This window comes from Oncorhynchus nerka, linkage group LG9b (assembly GCF_034236695.1).
Source record: "Oncorhynchus nerka isolate Pitt River linkage group LG9b, Oner_Uvic_2.0, whole genome shotgun sequence".
NCBI lineage: Eukaryota > Metazoa > Chordata > Actinopteri > Salmoniformes > Salmonidae > Oncorhynchus > Oncorhynchus nerka.
The window spans coordinates 50,844,265-50,862,977 of NC_088424.1; the positions used below are offsets into that span (position 1 = coordinate 50,844,265).

At 54.5% G+C, this 18,713-nt stretch overlaps 1 protein-coding gene across 1 annotated transcript in view; it reads left to right on the plus strand.

The window, feature by feature from the left end:
- The window catches only part of usp33 (ubiquitin specific peptidase 33), a 121,128-nt gene that overhangs the window by 10,086 nt on the left and 92,329 nt on the right, over nt 1-18,713 (plus strand). The window contains exons 3-4 of the mRNA XM_065013829.1: nt 7,257-7,310; nt 7,450-7,512. Of these exons, the coding sequence (XP_064869901.1) occupies nt 7,257-7,310; nt 7,450-7,512 (117 nt within the window). The remainder of the gene's footprint in view (nt 1-7,256; nt 7,311-7,449; nt 7,513-18,713) is intronic.

Here is an 18,713-nt window from a genome sequence, read left to right on the forward strand (position 1 = left end):
TCCCCTTCCATAGACCACCTGTCCTGTCCCCTTCCATAGACCACCTGTCCTGTCCCCTTCCATAGACCACCTGTCCTGTCCCCTTCCATAGACCACCTGTCCTGTCCCCTTCCATAGACCACCTGTCCTGTCCCCTTCCATAGACCACCTGTCCTGTCCCCTTCCATAGACCAACTGTCCTGTCCCCTTCCATAGACCACCTGTCCTGTCCCCTTCCATAGACCACCTGTCCTGTCCCCTTCCATAGACCACCTGTCCTGTCCCCTTCCATAGACCACCTGTCCTGTCCCCTTCCATGGACCACCTGTCCTGTCCCCTTCCATGGACCACCTGTCCTGTCCCCTTCCATGGATCACCTGTCCTGTCCCCTTCCATAGATCACCTGTCCTGTAGTCCTGTCCCCTTCCATAGATCATCTGTCCTGTAGTCCTGTCCCCTTCCATAGATCACCTGTCCTGTAGTCCTGTCCCCTTCCATAATTCACCTGTCCTGTAGTCCTGTCCCCTTCCATAGACCACCTGTCCTGTCCCCTTCCATAGACCACCTGTCCTGTAGTCCTGTCCCCTTCCATGGACCACCTGTCCTGTAGTCCTGTCCCCTTCCATAGATCACCTGTCCTGTAGTCCTGTCCCCTTCCATAGACCACCTGTCCTGTAGTCCTGTCCCCTTCCATAGATCACCTGTCCTGTAGTCCTGTCCCCTTCCATAGACCACCTGTCCTGTAGTCCTGTCCCCTTCCATAGACCACCTGTCCTGTCCCCTTCCATAGACCACCTGTCCTGTAGTCCTGTCCCCTTCCATGGATCACCTGTCCTGTCCCCTTCCATAGACCACCTGTCCTGTAGTCCTGTCCCCTTCCATAGACCACCTGTCCTGTCCCCTTCCATAGACCACCTGTCCTGTAGTCCTGTCCCCTTCCATGGATCACCTGTCCTGTCCCCTTCCATAGACCACCTGTCCTGTAGTCCTGTCCCCTTCCATAGATCACCTGTCATGTAGTCCTGTCCCCTTCCATAGACCACCTGTCCTGTAGTCCTGTCCCCTTCCATAGACCACCTGTCCTGTAGTCCTGTCCCCTTCCATAGATCACCTGTCCTGTCCCCTTCCATAGATCACCTGTCCTGTAGTCCTGTCCCCTTCCATAGATCACCTGTCCTGTAGTCCTGTCCCCTTCCATAGACCACCTGTCCTGTAGTCCTGTCCCCTTCCATAGATCACCTGTCCTGTAGTCCTGTCCCCTTCCATAGATCACCTGTCCTGTAGTCCTGTCCCCTTCCATAGACCACCTGTCCTGTAGTCCTGTCCCCTTCCATAGACCACCTGTCCTGTCCCCTTCCATAGACCACCTGTCCTGTAGTCCTGTCCCCTTCCATAGACCACCTGTCCTGTAGTCCTGTCCCCTTCCATAGACCACCTGTCCTGTCCCCTTCCATAGACCACCTGTCCTGTCCCCTTCCATAGACCACCTGTCCTGTCCCCTTCCATAGACCACCTGTCCTGTCCCCTTCCATAGACCACCTGTCCTGTCCCCTTCCATAGACCACCTGTCCTGTCCCCTTCCATAGACCACCTGTCCTGTCCCCTTCCACCTAGACCACCTGTCCTGTCCCCCCCTTCCATAGACCACCTGTCCTGTCCCCTTCCATAGACCACCTGTCCTGTCCCCTTCCATAGACCACCTGTCCTGTCCCCTTCCATAGACCACCTGTCCTGTCCTGTCCCCTTCCATAGACCACCTGTCCTGTCCCCTTCCATAGACCACCTGTCCTGTCCCCCTTCCATAGACCACCTGTCCTGTCCCCTTCCATAGACCACCTGTCCTGTCCCCTTCCATAGACCACCTGTCCTGTCCCCTTCCATAGACCACCTGTCCTGTCCTGTCCCTTCCATAGACCACCTGTCCTGTCCCCTTCCATAGACCACCTGTCCTGTCCCCTTCCATAGACCACCTGTCCTGTCCCCTTCCATAGACCACCTGTCCTGTCCCCTTCCATAGACCACCTGTCCTGTCCCCTTCCATAGACCACCTGTCCTGTCCCCTTCCATAGACCACCTGTCCTGTCCCCTTCCATAGACCACCTGTCCTGTCCCCTTCCATAGACCACCTGTCCTGTCCCCTTCCATAGACCACCTGTCTCTTCCATAGTGTCCCCTTCCATAGACCACCTGTCTGTCCCCTTCCATAGACCACCTGTCCTGTCCCCTTCCATAGACCACCTGTCCTGTCCCCTTCCATAGACCACCTGTCCTGTCCCCTTCCATAGACCACCTGTCCTGTCCCCTTCCATAGACCACCTGTCCTGTCCCCTTCCATAGACCACCTGTCCTGTCCCCTTCCATAGACCACCTGTCCTGTCCCCTTCCATAGACCACCTGTCCTGTCCCCTTCCATAGACCACCTGTCCTGTCCCCTTCCATAGACCACCTGTCCTGTCCCCTTCCATAGACCACCTGTCCTGTCCCCTTCCATAGACCACCTGTCCTGTAGTCCTGTCCCCTTCCATAGATCACCTGTCCTGTAGTCCTGTCCCCTTCCATAGAACACCTGTCCTGTAGTCCTGTCCCCTTCCATAGAACACCTGTCCTGTAGTCCTGTCCCCTTCCATAGAACACCTGTCCTGTAGTCCTGTCCCCTTCCATAGAACACCTGTCCTGTCCATAGACCAGTCCTGTCCCCTTCCATAGACCACCTGTCCTGTAGTCCTGTCCCCTTCCATAGACCACCTGTCCTGTAGTCCTGTCCCCTTCCATAGACCACCTGTCCTGTCCCCTTCCATAGATCACCTGTCCTGTCCCCTTCCATAGATCACCTGTCCTGTCCCCTTCCATAGATCACCTGTCCTGTCCCCTTCCATAGATCACCTGTCCTGTCCCCTTCCATAGATCACCTGTCCTGTCCCCTTCCATAGATCACCTGTCCTGTCCCCTTCCATAGATCACCTGTCCTGTCCCCTTCCATAGATCACCTGTCCTGTCCCCTTCCATAGATCACCTGTCCTGTCCCCTTCCATAGACCACCTGTCCTGTCCCCTTCCATAGATCACCTGTCCTGTCCCCTTCCATAGATCACCTGTCCTGTAGTCCTGTCCCCTTCCATAGATCACCTGTCCTGTCCTGTCCCCTTCCATAGATCACCTGTCCTGTCCCCTTCCATAGACCACCTGTCCTGTAGTCCTGTCCTGTAGTCCTGTCCCCTTCCATAGACCATCTGTCCTGTAGTCCTGTCCCCTTCCATAGACCACCTGTCCTGTCCCCTTCCATAGACCACCTGTCCTGTAGTCCTGTCCCCTTCCATAGACCACCTGTCCTGTCCCCTTCCATAGACCACCTGTCCTGTCCCCTTCCATAGACCACCTGTCCTGTCCCCTTCCATAGACCACCTGTCCTGTCCCCTTCCATAGACCACCTGTCCTGTCCCCTTCCATAGACCACCTGTCCTGTCCCCTTCCATAGACCACCTGTCCTGTCCCCTTCCATAGACCACCTGTCCTGTCCCCTTCCATAGACCACCTGTCCTGTAGTCCTGTCCCCTTCCATAGATCACCTGTCCTGTAGTCCTGTCCCCTTCCATAGATCACCTGTCCTGTAGTCCTGTCCCCTTCCATGGATCACCTGTCCTGTCCCCTTCCATAGACCATCTGTCCTGTAGTCCTGTCCCCTTCCATAGATCACCTGTCCTGTAGTCCTGTCCCCTTCCATAGATCACCTGTCCTGTAGTCCTGTCCCCTTCCATAGATCACCTGTCCTGTAGTCCTGTCCCCTTCCATAGACCACCTGTCCTGTCCCCTTCCATAGACCACCTGTCCTGTAGTCCTGTCCCCTTCCATAGATCACCTGTCCTGTAGTCCTGTCCCCTTCCATGGATCACCTGTCCTGTCCCCTTCCATAGATCACCTGTCCTGTAGTCCTGTCCCCTTCCATAGATCACCTGTCCTGTAGTCCTGTCCCCTTCCATGGATCACCTGTCCTGTCCCCTTCCATAGACCACCTGTCCTGTAGTCCTGTCCCCTTCCATATGCCACCTGTCCTGTCCCCTTCCATAGACCACCTGTCCTGTAGTCCTGTCCCCTTCCATGGATCACCTGTCCTGTCCCCTTCCATAGACCATCTGTCCTGTAGTCCTGTCCCCTTCCATAGACCACCTGTCCTGTAGTCCTGTCCCCTTCCATAATTCACCTGTCCTGTAGTCCTGTCCCCTTCCATAGATCACCTGTCCTGTAGTCCTGTCCCCTTCCATAGATCACCTGTCCTGTAGTCCTGTCCCCTTCCATAGACCACCTGTCCTGTAGTCCTGTCCCCTTCCATAGATCACCTGTCCTGTAGTCCTGTCCCCTTCCATAGACCACCTGTCCTGTAGTCCTGTCCCCTTCCATAGATCACCTGTCCTGTAGTCCTGTCCCCTTCCATAGATCACCTGTCCTGTAGTCCTGTCCCCTTCCATAGATCACCTGTCCTGTAGTCCTGTCCCCTTCCATAGACCACCTGTCCTGTAGTCCTGTCCCCTTCCATAGACCACCTGTCCTGTAGTCCTGTCCCCTTCCATAGACCACCTGTCCTGTAGTCCTGTCCCCTTCCATAGATCACCTGTCCTGTAGTCCTGTCCCCTTCCATAGATCACCTGTCCTGTAGTCCTGTCCCCTTCCATAGACCACCTGTCCTGTAGTCCTGTCCCCTTCCATAGATCACCTGTCCTGTCCCCTTCCATAGATCACCTGTCCTGTAGTCCTGTCCCCTTCCATAGACCACCTGTCCTGTCCTCTTCCATTGACCACCTGTCCTGTAGTCCTGTCCCCTTCCATAGACCACCTGTCCTGTAGTCCTGTCCCCTTCCATAGACCACCTGTCCTGTAGTCCTGTCCCCTTCCATAGACCACCTGTCCTGTAGTCCTGTCCCCTTCCATAGACCACCTGTCCTGTAGTCCTGTCCCCTTCCATGGTACGTTACAGCCTTATTCTAAAATGGATGACATCATTTTTTTTCCCCTCATCAATTGACAAAGCAAAAACAGGTTTTAATTTTTTTGTTCATATTTACATAATTATTCAGACCCTTTACTCAGTACCTTGTGGAAGCACCTTTGGCAACTTGGCACACCTGTATTTGGGGGAGTTTCTCCCGTTCTTCTCTGCAGATCCTCTCCATCTCTGTCAGGTTGGATGGGGAGCGTTGGTGCACAGCTATTTTCAGGTCTCTCCAGAGATGTTCGATCGGGTTCAAGTCTGGGCTCTGGCTGGGCCACTCAAGGATGTTCAGAGACTTGTCCTGAAGCCACTCTTGTGTTGTCTTGACTGTGTGCTTAGGGTCATTGTCCTGTTGATGGTGAACCTTCACCCCAATCTGAGGTCCTGAGCACTCTGGAGCAGGTTTTCATCAAGGATCTCTCTGTACTTCGCTCTGTTCATCTTTCTCTCGATCCTGACTAGTCTCCCAGTCCCTGCCGCTGAAAAACATCCCCACAGCAAACTCCCAGCAGGCTGTCATGTTCCTTTTACTGAGGAGTGGCTTCCATCTGACCACTCTACCATAAAGGCCTGATTGGTGGAGTGCTGCAGAGATGGTTGTACTTCTGGAAGGTTCTCCCATCTCCACAGAGGAACTCTGGAGCTCTGTCAGAGTGACCATTGGGTTGTTGGTCACCTTCCTGACCGAGGTCCTTCTCCCCCGATTGTTCAGTTTGGCCGGGCGGCCAGCTCTAGAAAGAGTCTTGGTGGTTCCAAACTTCTTCCATTTAAGAATGATGGAGGCCACTGTGTTCTTGGGGACCTTCAATGCTGCAGAATGATGGAGGCCACTGTGTTCATGGGGACCTTCAATGCTGCAGAATGATGGAGGCCACTGTGTTCATGGGGACCTTCAATGCTGCAGAATGATGGAGGCCACTGTGTTCTTGGGGACCTTCAATGCTGAATGATGGAGGCCACTGAATGATGGAGGCCACTGTGTTCTTGGGAACCTGATCAATGCTGCAGAATGATGGAGACCACTGAGGCCACTGTGTTCTTGGGAACCTTGATGGAGGCACTGTGTTCTTGGGAACCTTCAATGCTGCAGAATGATGGAGGCCACTGTGTTCTTGGGAACCTTCAATGCTGCAGAAATGTTTTTGTACCCTTCCCCAGATCTGTGCCTCAACACAATCCCGTCTCGGCGCTCTACAGACGATTCCTTCGACCTCTTGGCTTGGTTTTTGCTCTGACATGCACCTGTCAAGTGTGGGACCTTTATATAGACAGGTGTGCCTTTCCAAATCATGTCCAATCAATTGAATTTACCACAGGTGGACTCCAAGTTGTAGTAACATCGCTAGGAGGATCAATGGAAACAGGATGCATTTTAGCTCAATTTCGTGTCTCATAGTAAAGGGTCTGAATTCTTAAGTAAATGTTTTTTTTCTATTTTTAAGAAATGTGCAAACATGACTAAAAACCTGCTTTCAGTTTGTCATGGGGTATTGTGTGTAGATGGAGGAAGTGTTTTCATTGAATCTATTTTAGAATCAGACTAATTTAAACAAAATGTGGAAGAAGGGGAAGGGGTCTGAATACTCTCTGAATGCACTGTAAACATCAACACATGGGGTCTGAATACTCTCTGAATGCTCTGTAAACATCAACACATGGGGTCTGAATACTCTCTGAATGCTCTGTAAACATCAACACATGGGGTCTGAATACTCTGAATGCTCTGTAAACATAAACACATGGGCTCTGAATACTCTCTGAATGCACTGTAAACATCAACACATGGGGTCTGAATGCTCTATAAACATCAACATAAACACATGGGGTCTGAATGCTCTCTGAATGCTCTGTAAACATCAACACATGGGGTCTGAATACTCTCTGAATGCTCTGTAAACATCAAAACACATGGGGTCTGAATACTCTCTGAATGCTCTGTAAACATAAACACATGGGGTCTGAATACTCTCTGAATGCACTGTAAACCCGCTTATGATGTTGTTCACTCTGCTACTATCACATTTTATAGTGGTGAGCTGATAGAAACTAATGAGGCTAGCAACATTATCTTGATCATCAAGTAGCATTAGCTAGAATATAAACTATTATTAATGGCCATGTCCTGGATGTTTTACAGGAAATGAGAATGTTGTCATTGGAGAACACTGTGCTCTATCATGTTACTGTTCGATAGATACTGTCTCTCTGGTCTGGTCACTGAAGCAGTCAGATTATTATACGGTCTCTCTGGTCTGGTCACTTAAACTGGTTGGCTGTTGTGTGGGTGTTTCTAGGGCCAGTGTCAAGACTGCAAGGTTGGAGGACCAAATCTGTGGGCGTGTCTGGAGGTGAGTGAGCAGTCCCTGGCTTTGTTTTGGGACTTTTATTTTGAAAGTTGACTGCCATTTGGCCTTGTATGAATATGGACGTAACAGTTCTGTAGTAATAATCTGTTTTCTCTGTGTGTGTGTGTGTGTGTGTGTGCAGAACACCTGTGCCTATGTGGGCTGTGGAGAATCTCATGCTGACCATAGCACTGTCCACTCACAGGTGAGTCACCCCTGACCCTTCACCTCCCACACACACGGCTACAGGACTAGATCAATGTTCAGGATGGTGCAGGAGAGAGGTATTGAAGTGAGAGATGGGAGGAGAAGGAAGTGGAAGAGAGAGAGATGGGAGGAGAAGGAAGTGGTAGAGAGAGATGGGAGGAGAAGGAAGTGGTAGAGAGAGATGGGAGGAGAAGGAAGTGGTAGAGAGAGTGATGGGAGGAGAAGAAAGTGGTAGAGAGAGAGATGGGAGGAGAAGGAAGTGGTAGAGAGTAATGGGGAGGAGAAGGAAGTGGTAGAGAGAGAGATGGGAGGAGAAGGAAGTGGTAGAGAGAGAGAGAGATGGGGAGGAGGAGGAAGGGGTAGAGGGAGAGAGATGGGGGAGGAGGAGGAAGGGGTAGAGGGAGAGATGGGGAGGAGGAGGAAGGGGTAGAGGGAGAGAGATGGGGAGGAGGAGGAAGGGGTAGAGGGAGAGAGATGGGGAGGAGGAGGAAGGGGTAGAGGGAGAGAGATGGGGAGGAGGAGGAAGGGGTAGAGGGAGAGAGATGGGGAGGAGGAGGAAGGGGTAGAGGGAGAGAGATGGGGAGGAGGAGGAAGGGGTAGAGGGAGAGAGATGGGGAGGAGGAGGAAGGGGTAGAGGGAGAGAGATGGGGAGGAGGAGGAAGGGGTAGAGGGAGAGAGATGGGGAGGAAGGGGTAGAGGGGTAGAGGGAGAGATGGGGAGGAAGGGGTAGAGGGAGAGAGATGGGGAGGAAGGGTAGAGGGAGAGAGATGGGGAGGAAGGGGTAGAGGGAGAGAGATGGGGAGGAAGGGGTAGAGGGAGAGAGATGGGGAGGAAGGGGTAGAGGGAGAGAGATGGGGAGGAAGGGGTAGAGGGAGAGAGATGGGGAGGAAGGGGTAGAGGGAGAGAGATGGGGAGGAAGGGGTAGAGGAGAGGATGGGGAGGAAGGGGGAGAGGGATGGAGGAAGGGGTAGAGGGAGAGAGATGGGGAGGAAGGGGAGAGGGAGAGAGATGGGGAGGAAGGGGTAGAGGGAGAGAGATGGGGAGGAAGGGGTAGAGGGAGAGAGATGGGGAGGAAGGGGTAAGGGAGAGAGATGGGGAGAAGGGGTAGAGGGAGAGAGATGGGGAGGAAGGGGTAGAGGAGAGAGATGGGGAGGAAGGGGTAGAGGGAGAGAGATGGGGAGGAAGGGGTAGAGGGAGAGAGATGGGGAGGAAGGGGTAGAGGGAGAGAGATGGGGAGGAAGGGGTAGAGGGAGAGAGATGGGGAGGAAGGGGTAGAGGGAGAGAGATGGGGAGGAAGGGGAGAGGGAGAGAGAGGGAGAAGAGATGGGGAGGATGGAGGAAGGGGTAGAGGGAGGCTAGAGATGGGGAGGAAGGGGTAGAAGGGGAGATGGGGAGGAAGGGGAGAGGGAGAGAGATGGGGAGGAAGGGGTAGAGGGAGAGAGATGGGGAGGAAGGGGTAGGGAGGAGAGATGGGGAGGAAGGGAGAGGAAGAGAGATGGGGAGGAAGGGGTAGAGGGAGAGAGATGGGGAGGAAGGGGTAGAGGGAGAGAGATGGGGAGGAAGGGGTAGAGGGAGAGAGATGGGGAGGAAGGGGTAGAGGGAGAGATGGGGAGGAAGGGGTAGAGGGAGAGAGATGGGGAGGAAGGGGTAGAGGGAGAGAGATGGGGAGGAAGGGGTAGGGAAGAGATGGGGAGGAAGGGGTAGAGGGAGAGAGATGGGGAGGAGGAGGAGGAAGGGGTAGAGGGAGAGAGATGGGGAGGAGGAGGGAGAGAGATGAGGAGGAAGGGGTAGAGGGAGAGAGATGGGGAGGAGGAGGAGAGAGATGGGGAGGAGGAGGGAGAGAGATGGGGAGGAAGGGGTAGAGAGATGGGGAGGAGGAGGGAGAGAGATGGGGAGGAAGGGGTAGAGAGATGGGGAGGAGGAGGAAGGGGTAGAGGAGAGAGATGGGGAGGAGGAGGAAGGGGTAGAGGGAGAGAGATGGGGAGGAGGAGGAAGGGGTAGAGGGAGAGAGATGGGGAGGAGGAGGAAGGGGTAGAGGGAGAGAGATGGGGAGGAGGAGGAGGAAGGGGTAGAGGGAGAGAGATGGGGAGGAGGAGGGAGAGAGATGGGGAGGAGGAGGGAGAGAGAGATGGGGAGGAGGAGGGAGAGAGATGGGGAGGAAGGGGTAGAGAGATGGGGAGGAGGAGGGAGAGAGATGAGGAGGAGGGAGAGAGATGGGGAGGAAGGGGTAGGAGATGGGGAGGAGGAGGGAGAGAGATGGGGAGGAAGGGGTAGAGGGAGAGAGATGGGGAGGAGGAGGAAGGGGTAGAGGGAGAGAGATGGGGAGGAGGAGGAAGGGGTAGAGGGAGAGAGATGGGGAGGAGGAGGAAGGGGTAGAGGGAGAGAGATGGGGAGGAGGAGGAAGGGGTAGAGGGAGAGAGATGGGGAGGAGGAGGAAGGGGTAGAGGGAGAGAGATGGGGAGGAGGAGGAAGGGGTAGAGGGAGAGAGATGGGGAGGAGGAGGAGGAAGGGGTAGAGGGAGAGAGATGGGGAGGAGGAGGGAGAGAGATGGGGAGGAAGGGGTAGAGGGAGAGAGATGGGGAGGAAGGGGTAGAGGGAGAGAGATGGGGAGGAAGGAAGGTAGAGGGAGAGAGATGGGGAGGAAGGGGGGTAGAGGGAGAGAGATGGGGAGGAAGGGGTAGAGGGAGAGATGGGGAGGAAGGGGTAGAGGGAGAGAGATGGGGAGGAAGGGGTAGAGGGAGAGAGATGGGGAGGAAGGGGGGTAGAGGGAGAGAGATGGGGAGGAAGGGGTAGAGGGAGAGAGATGGGGAGGAAGGGGTAGAGGGAGAGAGATGGGGAGGAGGAGGAAGGGGTAGAGGGAGAGAGATGGGGAGGAGGAGGAGGAAGGGGTAGAGGGAGAGAGAGATGGGGAGGAGGAGGGAGAGAGATGGGGAGGAGGAGGGAGAGAGATGGGGAGGAAGGGGTAGAGAGATGGGGAGGAGGAGGGAGAGAGATGAGGAGGAGGGAGAGAGATGGGGAGGAAGGGGTAGAGAGATGGGGAGGAGGAGGGAGAGAGATGGGGAGGAAGGGGTAGAGGGAGAGAGATGGGGAGGAGGAGGAAGGGGTAGAGGGAGAGAGATGGGGAGGAGGAGGAAGGGGTAGAGGGAGAGAGATGGGGAGGAGGAGGAAGGGGTAGAGGGAGAGAGATGGGGAGGAGGAGGAAGGGGTAGAGGGAGAGAGATGGGGAGGAGGAGGAAGGGGTAGAGGGAGAGAGATGGGGAGGAGGAGGAAGGGGTAGAGGGAGAGAGATGGGGAGGAGGAGGAAGGGGTAGAGGGAGAGAGATGGGGAGGAGGAGGAGGAAGGGGTAGAGGGAGAGAGATGGGGAGGAGGAGGGAGAGAGATGGGGAGGAAGGGGTAGAGGGAGAGAGATGGGGAGGAGGGGGAGAGAGATGGGGAGGAAGGGGTAGAGGGAGAGAGATGGGGAGGAAGGGGTAGAGGGAGAGAGAGATGGGGAGGAAGGGGTAGAGGGAGAGAGATGGGGAGGAAGGGGTAGAGGGAGAGAGATGGGGAGGAAGGGGTAGAGGGAGAGAGATGGGGAGGAAGGGGTAGAGGGAGAGAGATGGGGAGGAAGGGGTAGAGGGAGAGAGATGGGGAGGAAGGGGTAGAGGGAGAGAGATGGGGAGGAAGGGGTAGAGGGAGAGAGATGGGGAGGAAGGGGTAGAGGGAGAGAGATGGGGAGGAAGGGGTAGAGGGAGAGAGATGGGGAGGAAGGGGTAGAGGAGAGAGATGGGGAGGAAGGGGTAGGGGAGAGAGAGGGGGAGGAAGGGGTAGAGGGAGAGAGATGGGGAGGAAGGGGTAGAGGGAGAGAGATGGGGAGGAAGGGGTAGAGGGAGAGAGATGGGGAGGAAGGGGTAGAGGGAGAGAGATGGGGAGGAAGGGGTAGAGGGAGAGAGATGGGGAGGAAGGGGTAGAGGGAGAGAGATGGGGAGGAGGAGGAGGAAGGGGTAGAGGGAGAGAGATGGGGAGGAAGGGGTAGAGGGGGAGATGGGGAGGAAGGGGTAGAGGGAGAGATGGGGAGGAAGGGGTAGAGGGGGAGGAAGGGGTAGAGGGAGAGAGATGGGGAGGAGGAGGAAGGGGTAGAGAGAGAGATGGGGAGGAGGAGGAAGGGGTAGAGAGAGTGATGGGGAGGAAGGGGTAGAGAGAGGGGGAGGAAGTGGTAGAGAGAGTGATGGGGAGGAAGTGGTAGAGAGTGATGGGGAGGAAGTGGTAGAGAGAGTGATGGGGAGGAAGTGGTAGAGAGAGTGATGGGGAGGAAGTGGGGAGAGAGTGATGGGGAGGAAGTGGTAGAGAGAGTGATGGGGAGGAAGTGGTAGAGAGAGTGATGGGGAGGAAGTGGTAGAGAGAGTGATGGGGAGGAAGTGGTAGAGAGAGTGATGGGGAGGAAGTGGTAGAGAGAGATGGGGAGGAAGTGGTAGAGAGAGTGATGGGGAGGAAGTGGTAGAGAGAGTGATGGGGAGGAAGTGGTAGAGAGAGTGATGGGGAGGAGAAGGAAGTGGTAGAGAGAGATGGGGAGGAGAAGGAAGTGGTAGAGAGAGTGATGGGGAGGAGAAGGAAGTGGTAGAGAGAGTGATGGGGAGGAGGAGGTGGGGACAGAAGGAAGGGATGTGAGATGAGGAGGAGGAAGGGATGTGAGATGGGGAGGAGGTGGGGACAGAAGGAAGGATGGGGAGATGGGGAGGAGGAGGAAGGGATGTGAGATGGGGAGGAGGAGGGATGTGAGATGGGGAGGAGGAAGGGATGAGATGGGGAGGAGGTGGGGACAGAAGGAAGGGATGTGAGACGAGGAGGAGGAAGGGATGTGAGATGGGGAGGAGGAGGGGACAGAATGAAGTGATGTGAGATGGGGAGGAGGAGGAAGTGGTAGAGAGAGTGATGGGGAGGAGGAGGAAGGGATGTGAGATGGGGAGGAGGTGGGGACAGAAGGAAGGGATGTGAGATGGGGAGGAGGAGGAAGTGGTAGAGAGAGTGATGGGGAGGAGGAGGAAGGGATGTGAGATGGGGAGGAGGAGGAAGTGGTAGAGAGAGTGATGGGGAGGAGGAGGAAGGGGTGTGAGATGGGGAGGAGGTGGGGACAGAAGGAAGGGATGAGATGAGGAGGAGGAAGTGGTAGAGGGAGTGATGGGGAGGAGGAGGAAGGGATGTGAGATGGGAGGAGGAGGAAGTGGTAGAGAGAGTGATGGGGAGGAGGAGGAAGGGATGTGAGATGGGGAGGAGGAGGAAGTGGTAGAGAGAGTGATGGGGAGGAGGAGGAAGGGATGTGAGATGAGGAGGAGGAAGTGGTAGAGAGAGTGATGGGGAGGAGGAGGTGGGGACAGAAGGAAGGGATGTGAGATGAGGAGGAGGAAGGGATGTGAGATGGGGAGGAGGTGGGGAAGAAGGAAGGGATGTGAGATGGGGAGGAGGAGGAAGGGATGTGAGATGGGGAGGAGGAAGGGATGTGAGATGGGGAGGAGGAAGGGATGTGAGATGGGGAGGAGGTGGGGACAGAAGGAAGGGATGTGAGACGAGGAGGAGGAAGGGATGTGAGATGGGGAGGAGGAGGGGACAGAATGAAGTGATGTGAGATGGGGAGGAGGAGGAAGTGGTAGAGAGTGATGGGGAGGAGGAGGAAGGGATGTGAGATGGGGAGGAGGTGGGGACAGAAGGAAGGGATGGAGATGGGGAGGAGGAGGAAGTGGTAGAGAGAGTGATGGGGAGGAGGAGGAAGGGATGTGAGATGGGGAGGAGGAGGAAGTGGTAGAGAGAGTGATGGGGAGGAGGAGGAAGGGGTGTGAGATGGGGAGGAGGTGGGGACAGAAGGAAGGGATGTGAGATGAGGAGGAGGAAGTGGTAGAGGGAGGATGGGGAGGAGGAGGAAGGGATGTGAGATGGGGAGGAGGAGGAAGTGGTAGAGAGAGTGATGGGGAGGAGGAGGAAGGGATGTGAGATGGGAGGAGGATGAAGTGGTAGAGAGAGTGATGGGGAGGAGGAGGAAGGGATGTGAGATGAGGAGGAGGAAGTGGTAGAGAGAGTGATGGGGAGGAGGAGGAAGGGGTATGTGAGATGAGGAGGAGGAAGTGGTAGAGAGAGTGATGGGGAGGAGGAGGAAGGGATGTGAGATGGGGAGGAGGAGGAAGTGGTAGAGAGAGTGATGGGGAGGAAGGGGTAGAGAGAGTGATGGGGAGGAAGTGGTAGAGAGAGTGATGGGGAGGAAGTGGTAGAGAGAGTGATGGGGAGGAAGTGGTAGAGAGTGATGGGGAGGAAGTGGTAGAGAGAGTGATGGGGAGGAAGTGGTAGAGAGAGTGATGGGGAGGAAGTGGTAGAGAGAGTGATGGGGAGGAAGTGGTAGAGAGAGTGATGGGGAGGAAGTGGTAGAGAGAGATGGGGAGGAAGTGGTAGAGAGAGTGATGGGGAGGAAGTGGTAGAGAGAGTGATGGGGAGGAAGTGGTAGAGAGAGTGATGGGGAGGAGAAGGAAGTGGTAGAGAGAGTGATGGGGAGGAGAAGGAAGTGGTAGAGAGAGTGATGGGGAGGAGAAGGAAGTGGTAGAGAGAGTGATGGGGAGGAGGAGGTGGGGACAGAAGGAAGGGATGTGAGATGAGGAGGAGGAAGGGATGTGAGATGGGGAGGAGGTGGGGACAGAAGGAAGGGATGTGAGATGGGGAGGAGGAGGAAGGGATGTGAGATGGGGAGGAGGAAGGGATGTGAGATGGGGAGGAGGAAGGGATGTGAGATGGGGAGGAGGTGGGGACAGAAGGAAGGGATGTGAGATGAGGAGGAGGAAGGGATGTGAGATGGGGAGGAGGAGGGGACAGAATGAAGTGATGTGAGATGGGGAGGAGGAGGAAGTGGTAGAGAGTGATGGGGAGGAGGAGGAAGGGATGTGAGATGGGGAGGAGGTGGGGACAGAAGGAAGGGATGTGAGATGGGGAGGAGGAGGAAGTGGTAGAGAGAGTGATGGGGAGGAGGAGGAAGGGATGTGAGATGGGGAGGAGGAGGAAGTGGTAGAGAGAGTGATGGGGAGGAGGAGGAAGGGGTGTGAGATGGGGAGGAGGTGGGGACAGAAGGAAGGGATGTGAGATGAGGAGGAGGAAGTGGTAGAGGGAGTGATGGGGAGGAGGAGGAAGGGATGTGAGATGGGGAGGAGGAGGAAGTGGTAGAGAGAGTGATGGGGAGGAGGAGGAAGGGATGTGAGATGGGGAGGAGGAGGAAGTGGTAGAGAGAGTGATGGGGAGGAGGAGGAAGGGATGTGAGATGAGGAGGAGGAAGTGGTAGAGGAGTGATGGGGAGGAGGAGGAAGGGATGTGAGATGAGGAGGAGGAAGTGGTAGAGAGAGTGATGGGGAGGAGGAGGAAGGGATGTGAGATGGGGAGGAGGAGGAAGTGGTAGAGAGAGTGATGGGGAGGAGGAGGAAGGGATGTGAGATGGGGAGGAGGAGGAAGTGGTAGACAGAGTGATGGGGAGGAGGAGGAAGGGATGTGAGATGGGGAGGAGGAGGAAGTGGTAGAGAGAGTGATGGGGAGGAGGAGGAAGGGATGTGAGATGGGGAGGAGGAGGAAGTGGTAGAGAGAGTGATGGGGAGGAGGAGGAAGGGATGTGAGATGGGGAGGAAGTGGTAGAGAGTGATGGGGAGGAGGAGGAAGGGGTGTGAGATGGGGAGGAGGAGGAAGTGGTAGAGAGAGTGATGGGGTAGAGAAGGAAGGGATGTGAGATGGGGAGGAGGAGGAAGTGGTAGAGAGAGTGATGGGGAGGAGGAGGAAGGGATGTGAGATGGGGAGGAGGAGGAAGTGGTAGAGAGAGTGATGGGGAGGAGGAGGAAGGGGTGTGAGATGGGGAGGAGGAGGTGGAGGAAGGGGTGATGGGGAGGAGGAGGAGGAGGAAGGGATGTGAGATGGGGAGGAGGAGGAAGTGGTAGAGAGAGTGATGGGGAGGAGGAGGAAGGGGTGTGGATGGGGAGGAGGAGGAAGTGGTAGAGAGAGTGATGGGGAGGAGAAGGAAGGGATGTGAGATGGGGAGGAGGAGGAAGTGGTAGAGAGAGTGATGGGGAGGAGGAGGAAGGGGTGTGAGATGGGGAGGAGGGGGAGGAGGAGGAAGTGGTAGAGAGAGTGATGGGGAGGAGGAGGAAGGGATGTGAGATGGGGAGGAGGGAGGAAGTGGTAGAGAGAGTGATGGGGAGGAGGAGGAAGGGGTGTGAGATGGGGAGGAGGAGGAGGAAGGGGTGTGAGATGGGGAGGAGGAAGAAGGGGATAAAACAAGATGAGATGTTAAACAAGATGAGTGTCCCTGTTTGTTGCCATTTTAAAGGAATATGATGATTACCTGGCATTAAATTATCATCCACCCCCCTTCTCTACCCCCTTTCACTTTCCTTTCTCCATCTATCAATACACACACACACACACACACACACACACACACACACACACACACACACACGTACAGTTGAAGTCGGAAGATTACATACTTAGGTTGGAGTCATTAAAACTTGTTTTTCAACCACTCCACACATTTTTTGTTAACAAACTAATAGTTTTGGCAAGTCGGTTAGGACATCTACTTTGTGCTTGACACAAGTCATTTTTCCAACAATTGTTTACAGACAGATTATTTCACTTATAATTCAATGCATAAGAATTCCAGTGGGTCAGAAGTTTACTACACTAAGTTGACTGTGCCTTTAAACATCTTGGAAAATTCCAGAAAATAATGTCATGGCTTTAGAAGCTTTTGATAGGCTAATTGACATCATTTGAGTCAATTGGGGGTGTACCTGTGGATGTATTTCAAGGCCTACCTTCAAACTCAGGGCCTCTTTGTTTAACATCATGGGAAAATCAAAATAAATCAGCGAAGACCACAAGTCTGGTTCATCCTTGGGAGCAATTTCCAAACGCCTGAAGGTACCATGTTCATCTGTATAAACAATAGTACGCAAGTATAAACACCATGGGACCACACAGCCGTCATACCGCTCAGGAAGGAGACACGTTTGTACTTTGGTGCGAAAAGAGCAAGTCAATACCAAAACAACAGCAAAGGACCTTGTGAAGATGCTGGAGGAAACTATATCTAGTATCTATATCCACAGTAAAACAAGTCCTATATCGACATAACCTGAAAGGTCGCTCAGCAAGGAAGAAGCCACTGCTCCAAAACCGCCATAAAAAAGCCAGACTACGGTTTGCAACAGCACACAGGGACAAAGATCGTACTTTTTGGAGAAATGTCGTCTGGTCTGATGAAACAAAAATAGAACTGTTTGGCCATAATGACCATCATTATGTTTGGATGAAAAAGGGGGATGCTTGCAAGCTGAAGAACACCATCCCAACCGTGAAGCACGGGGGTGGCAGCATCTTGTTGTGGGGGTGCTTTGCTGCAGGAGGGACTGGTGCACTTCACAAAATAGATGGCATCATGAGGGTGGAAAATTATGTGGATATATTGACGCAACATCAGTCAGGAAGTTAAAGCTTGGTCACAAGTGGGTCTTCCAAATGGACAATGACCCCAAGCATACTTCCAAAGTTGTGTCAAAATGGCGTAAGGACAACAAAGTCAAGGTATTGGAGTGACCATCACAAAGCCCTGACCTCAATCCTATAGAAAATGTTGTGGGCGGAACTGAGAATGCGTGTGAGCACCTGGTAGTGTGGTGGATGGGACTACCAGCTCTCTGTAACCTAGAGGACAACCAGTGGGTTCTTCTCCTCTATACCACCCACCTGGTAGTGTGGTGGATGGGACTACCAGCTCTCTGTAACCTAGAGGGCAACCAGTGGGTTCGTCTCCTCTATACCACCCACCTGGTAGTGTGGTGGATGGGACTACCAGCTCTCTGTAACCTAGAGGACAACCAGTGGGTCCGTCTCCTCTATACCACCCACCTGGTAGTGTGGTGGATGGGACTACCAGCTCTCTGTAACCTAGAGGACAACCAGTGGGTCCATCTCCTCTATACCACCCACCTGGTAGTGTGGTGGATGGGACTACCAGCTCTCTGTAACCTAGAGGGCAACCAGTGGGTCCATCTCTCTCTATACCACCCACCTGGTAGTGTGGTGGATGGGACTACCAGCTCTCTGTAACCTAGAGGGCAACCAGTGGGTTCATCTCCTCTATACCACCCACCTGGTAGTGTGGTGGATGGGACTACCAGCTCTCTGTAACCTAGAGGGCAACCAGTGGGTCCATCTCCTCTATACCACCCACCTGGTAGTGTGGTGGATGGGACTACCAGCTCTCTGTAACCTAGAGGACAACCAGTGGGTCCATCTCCTCTATACCACCCACCTGGTAGTGTGGTGGATGGGACTACCAGCTCTCTGTAACCTAGAGGGCAACCAGTGGGTCCGTCTCCTCTATACCACCCACCTGGTAGTGTGGTGGATGGGACTACCAGCTCTCTGTAACCTAGAGGGCAACCAGTGGGTCCATCTCCTCTATACCACCCACCTGGTAGTGTGGTGGATGGGACGACCAGCTCTCTGTAACCTAGAGGGCAACCAGTGGGTCCATCTCCTCTGTACCACCCACCTGGTAGTGTGGTGGATGGGACGACCAGCTCTCTGTAACCTAGAGGGCAACCAGTGGGTCCATCTCCTCTGTACCACCCACCTGGTAGTGTGGTGGATGGGACGACCAGCTCTCTGTAACCTAGAGGGCAACCAGTGGGTTCATCTCCTCTATACCACCCACCTGGTAGTGTGGTGGATGGGACTACCAGCTCTCTGTAACCTAGAGGGCAACCAGTGGGTCCATCTCCTCTGTACCACCCACCTGGTAGTGTGGTGGATGGGACGACCAGCTCTCTGTAACCTAGAGGGCAACCAGTGGGTCCATCTCCTCTATACCACCCACCTGGTAGTGTGGTGGATGGGACTACCAGCTCTCTGTAACCTAGAGGACAACCAGTGGGTCCATCTCCTCTATGCCACCCACCTGGTAGTGTGGTGGATGGGACTACCAGCTCTCTGTAACCTAGAGGACAACCAGTGGGTCCATCTCCTCTATACCACCCACCTGGTAGTGTGGTGGATGGGACTACCAGCTCTCTGACAATGTCTGTATTTCTAATTTCTTTGATGAAGTCCAGATTCCTGCTCTTTAGGCCAAAGGCAGATGACCTCTGACCTTGGATATTCCAGGATGCGGTAGTGAAGGCTGTGTGTTCCATAAAGTG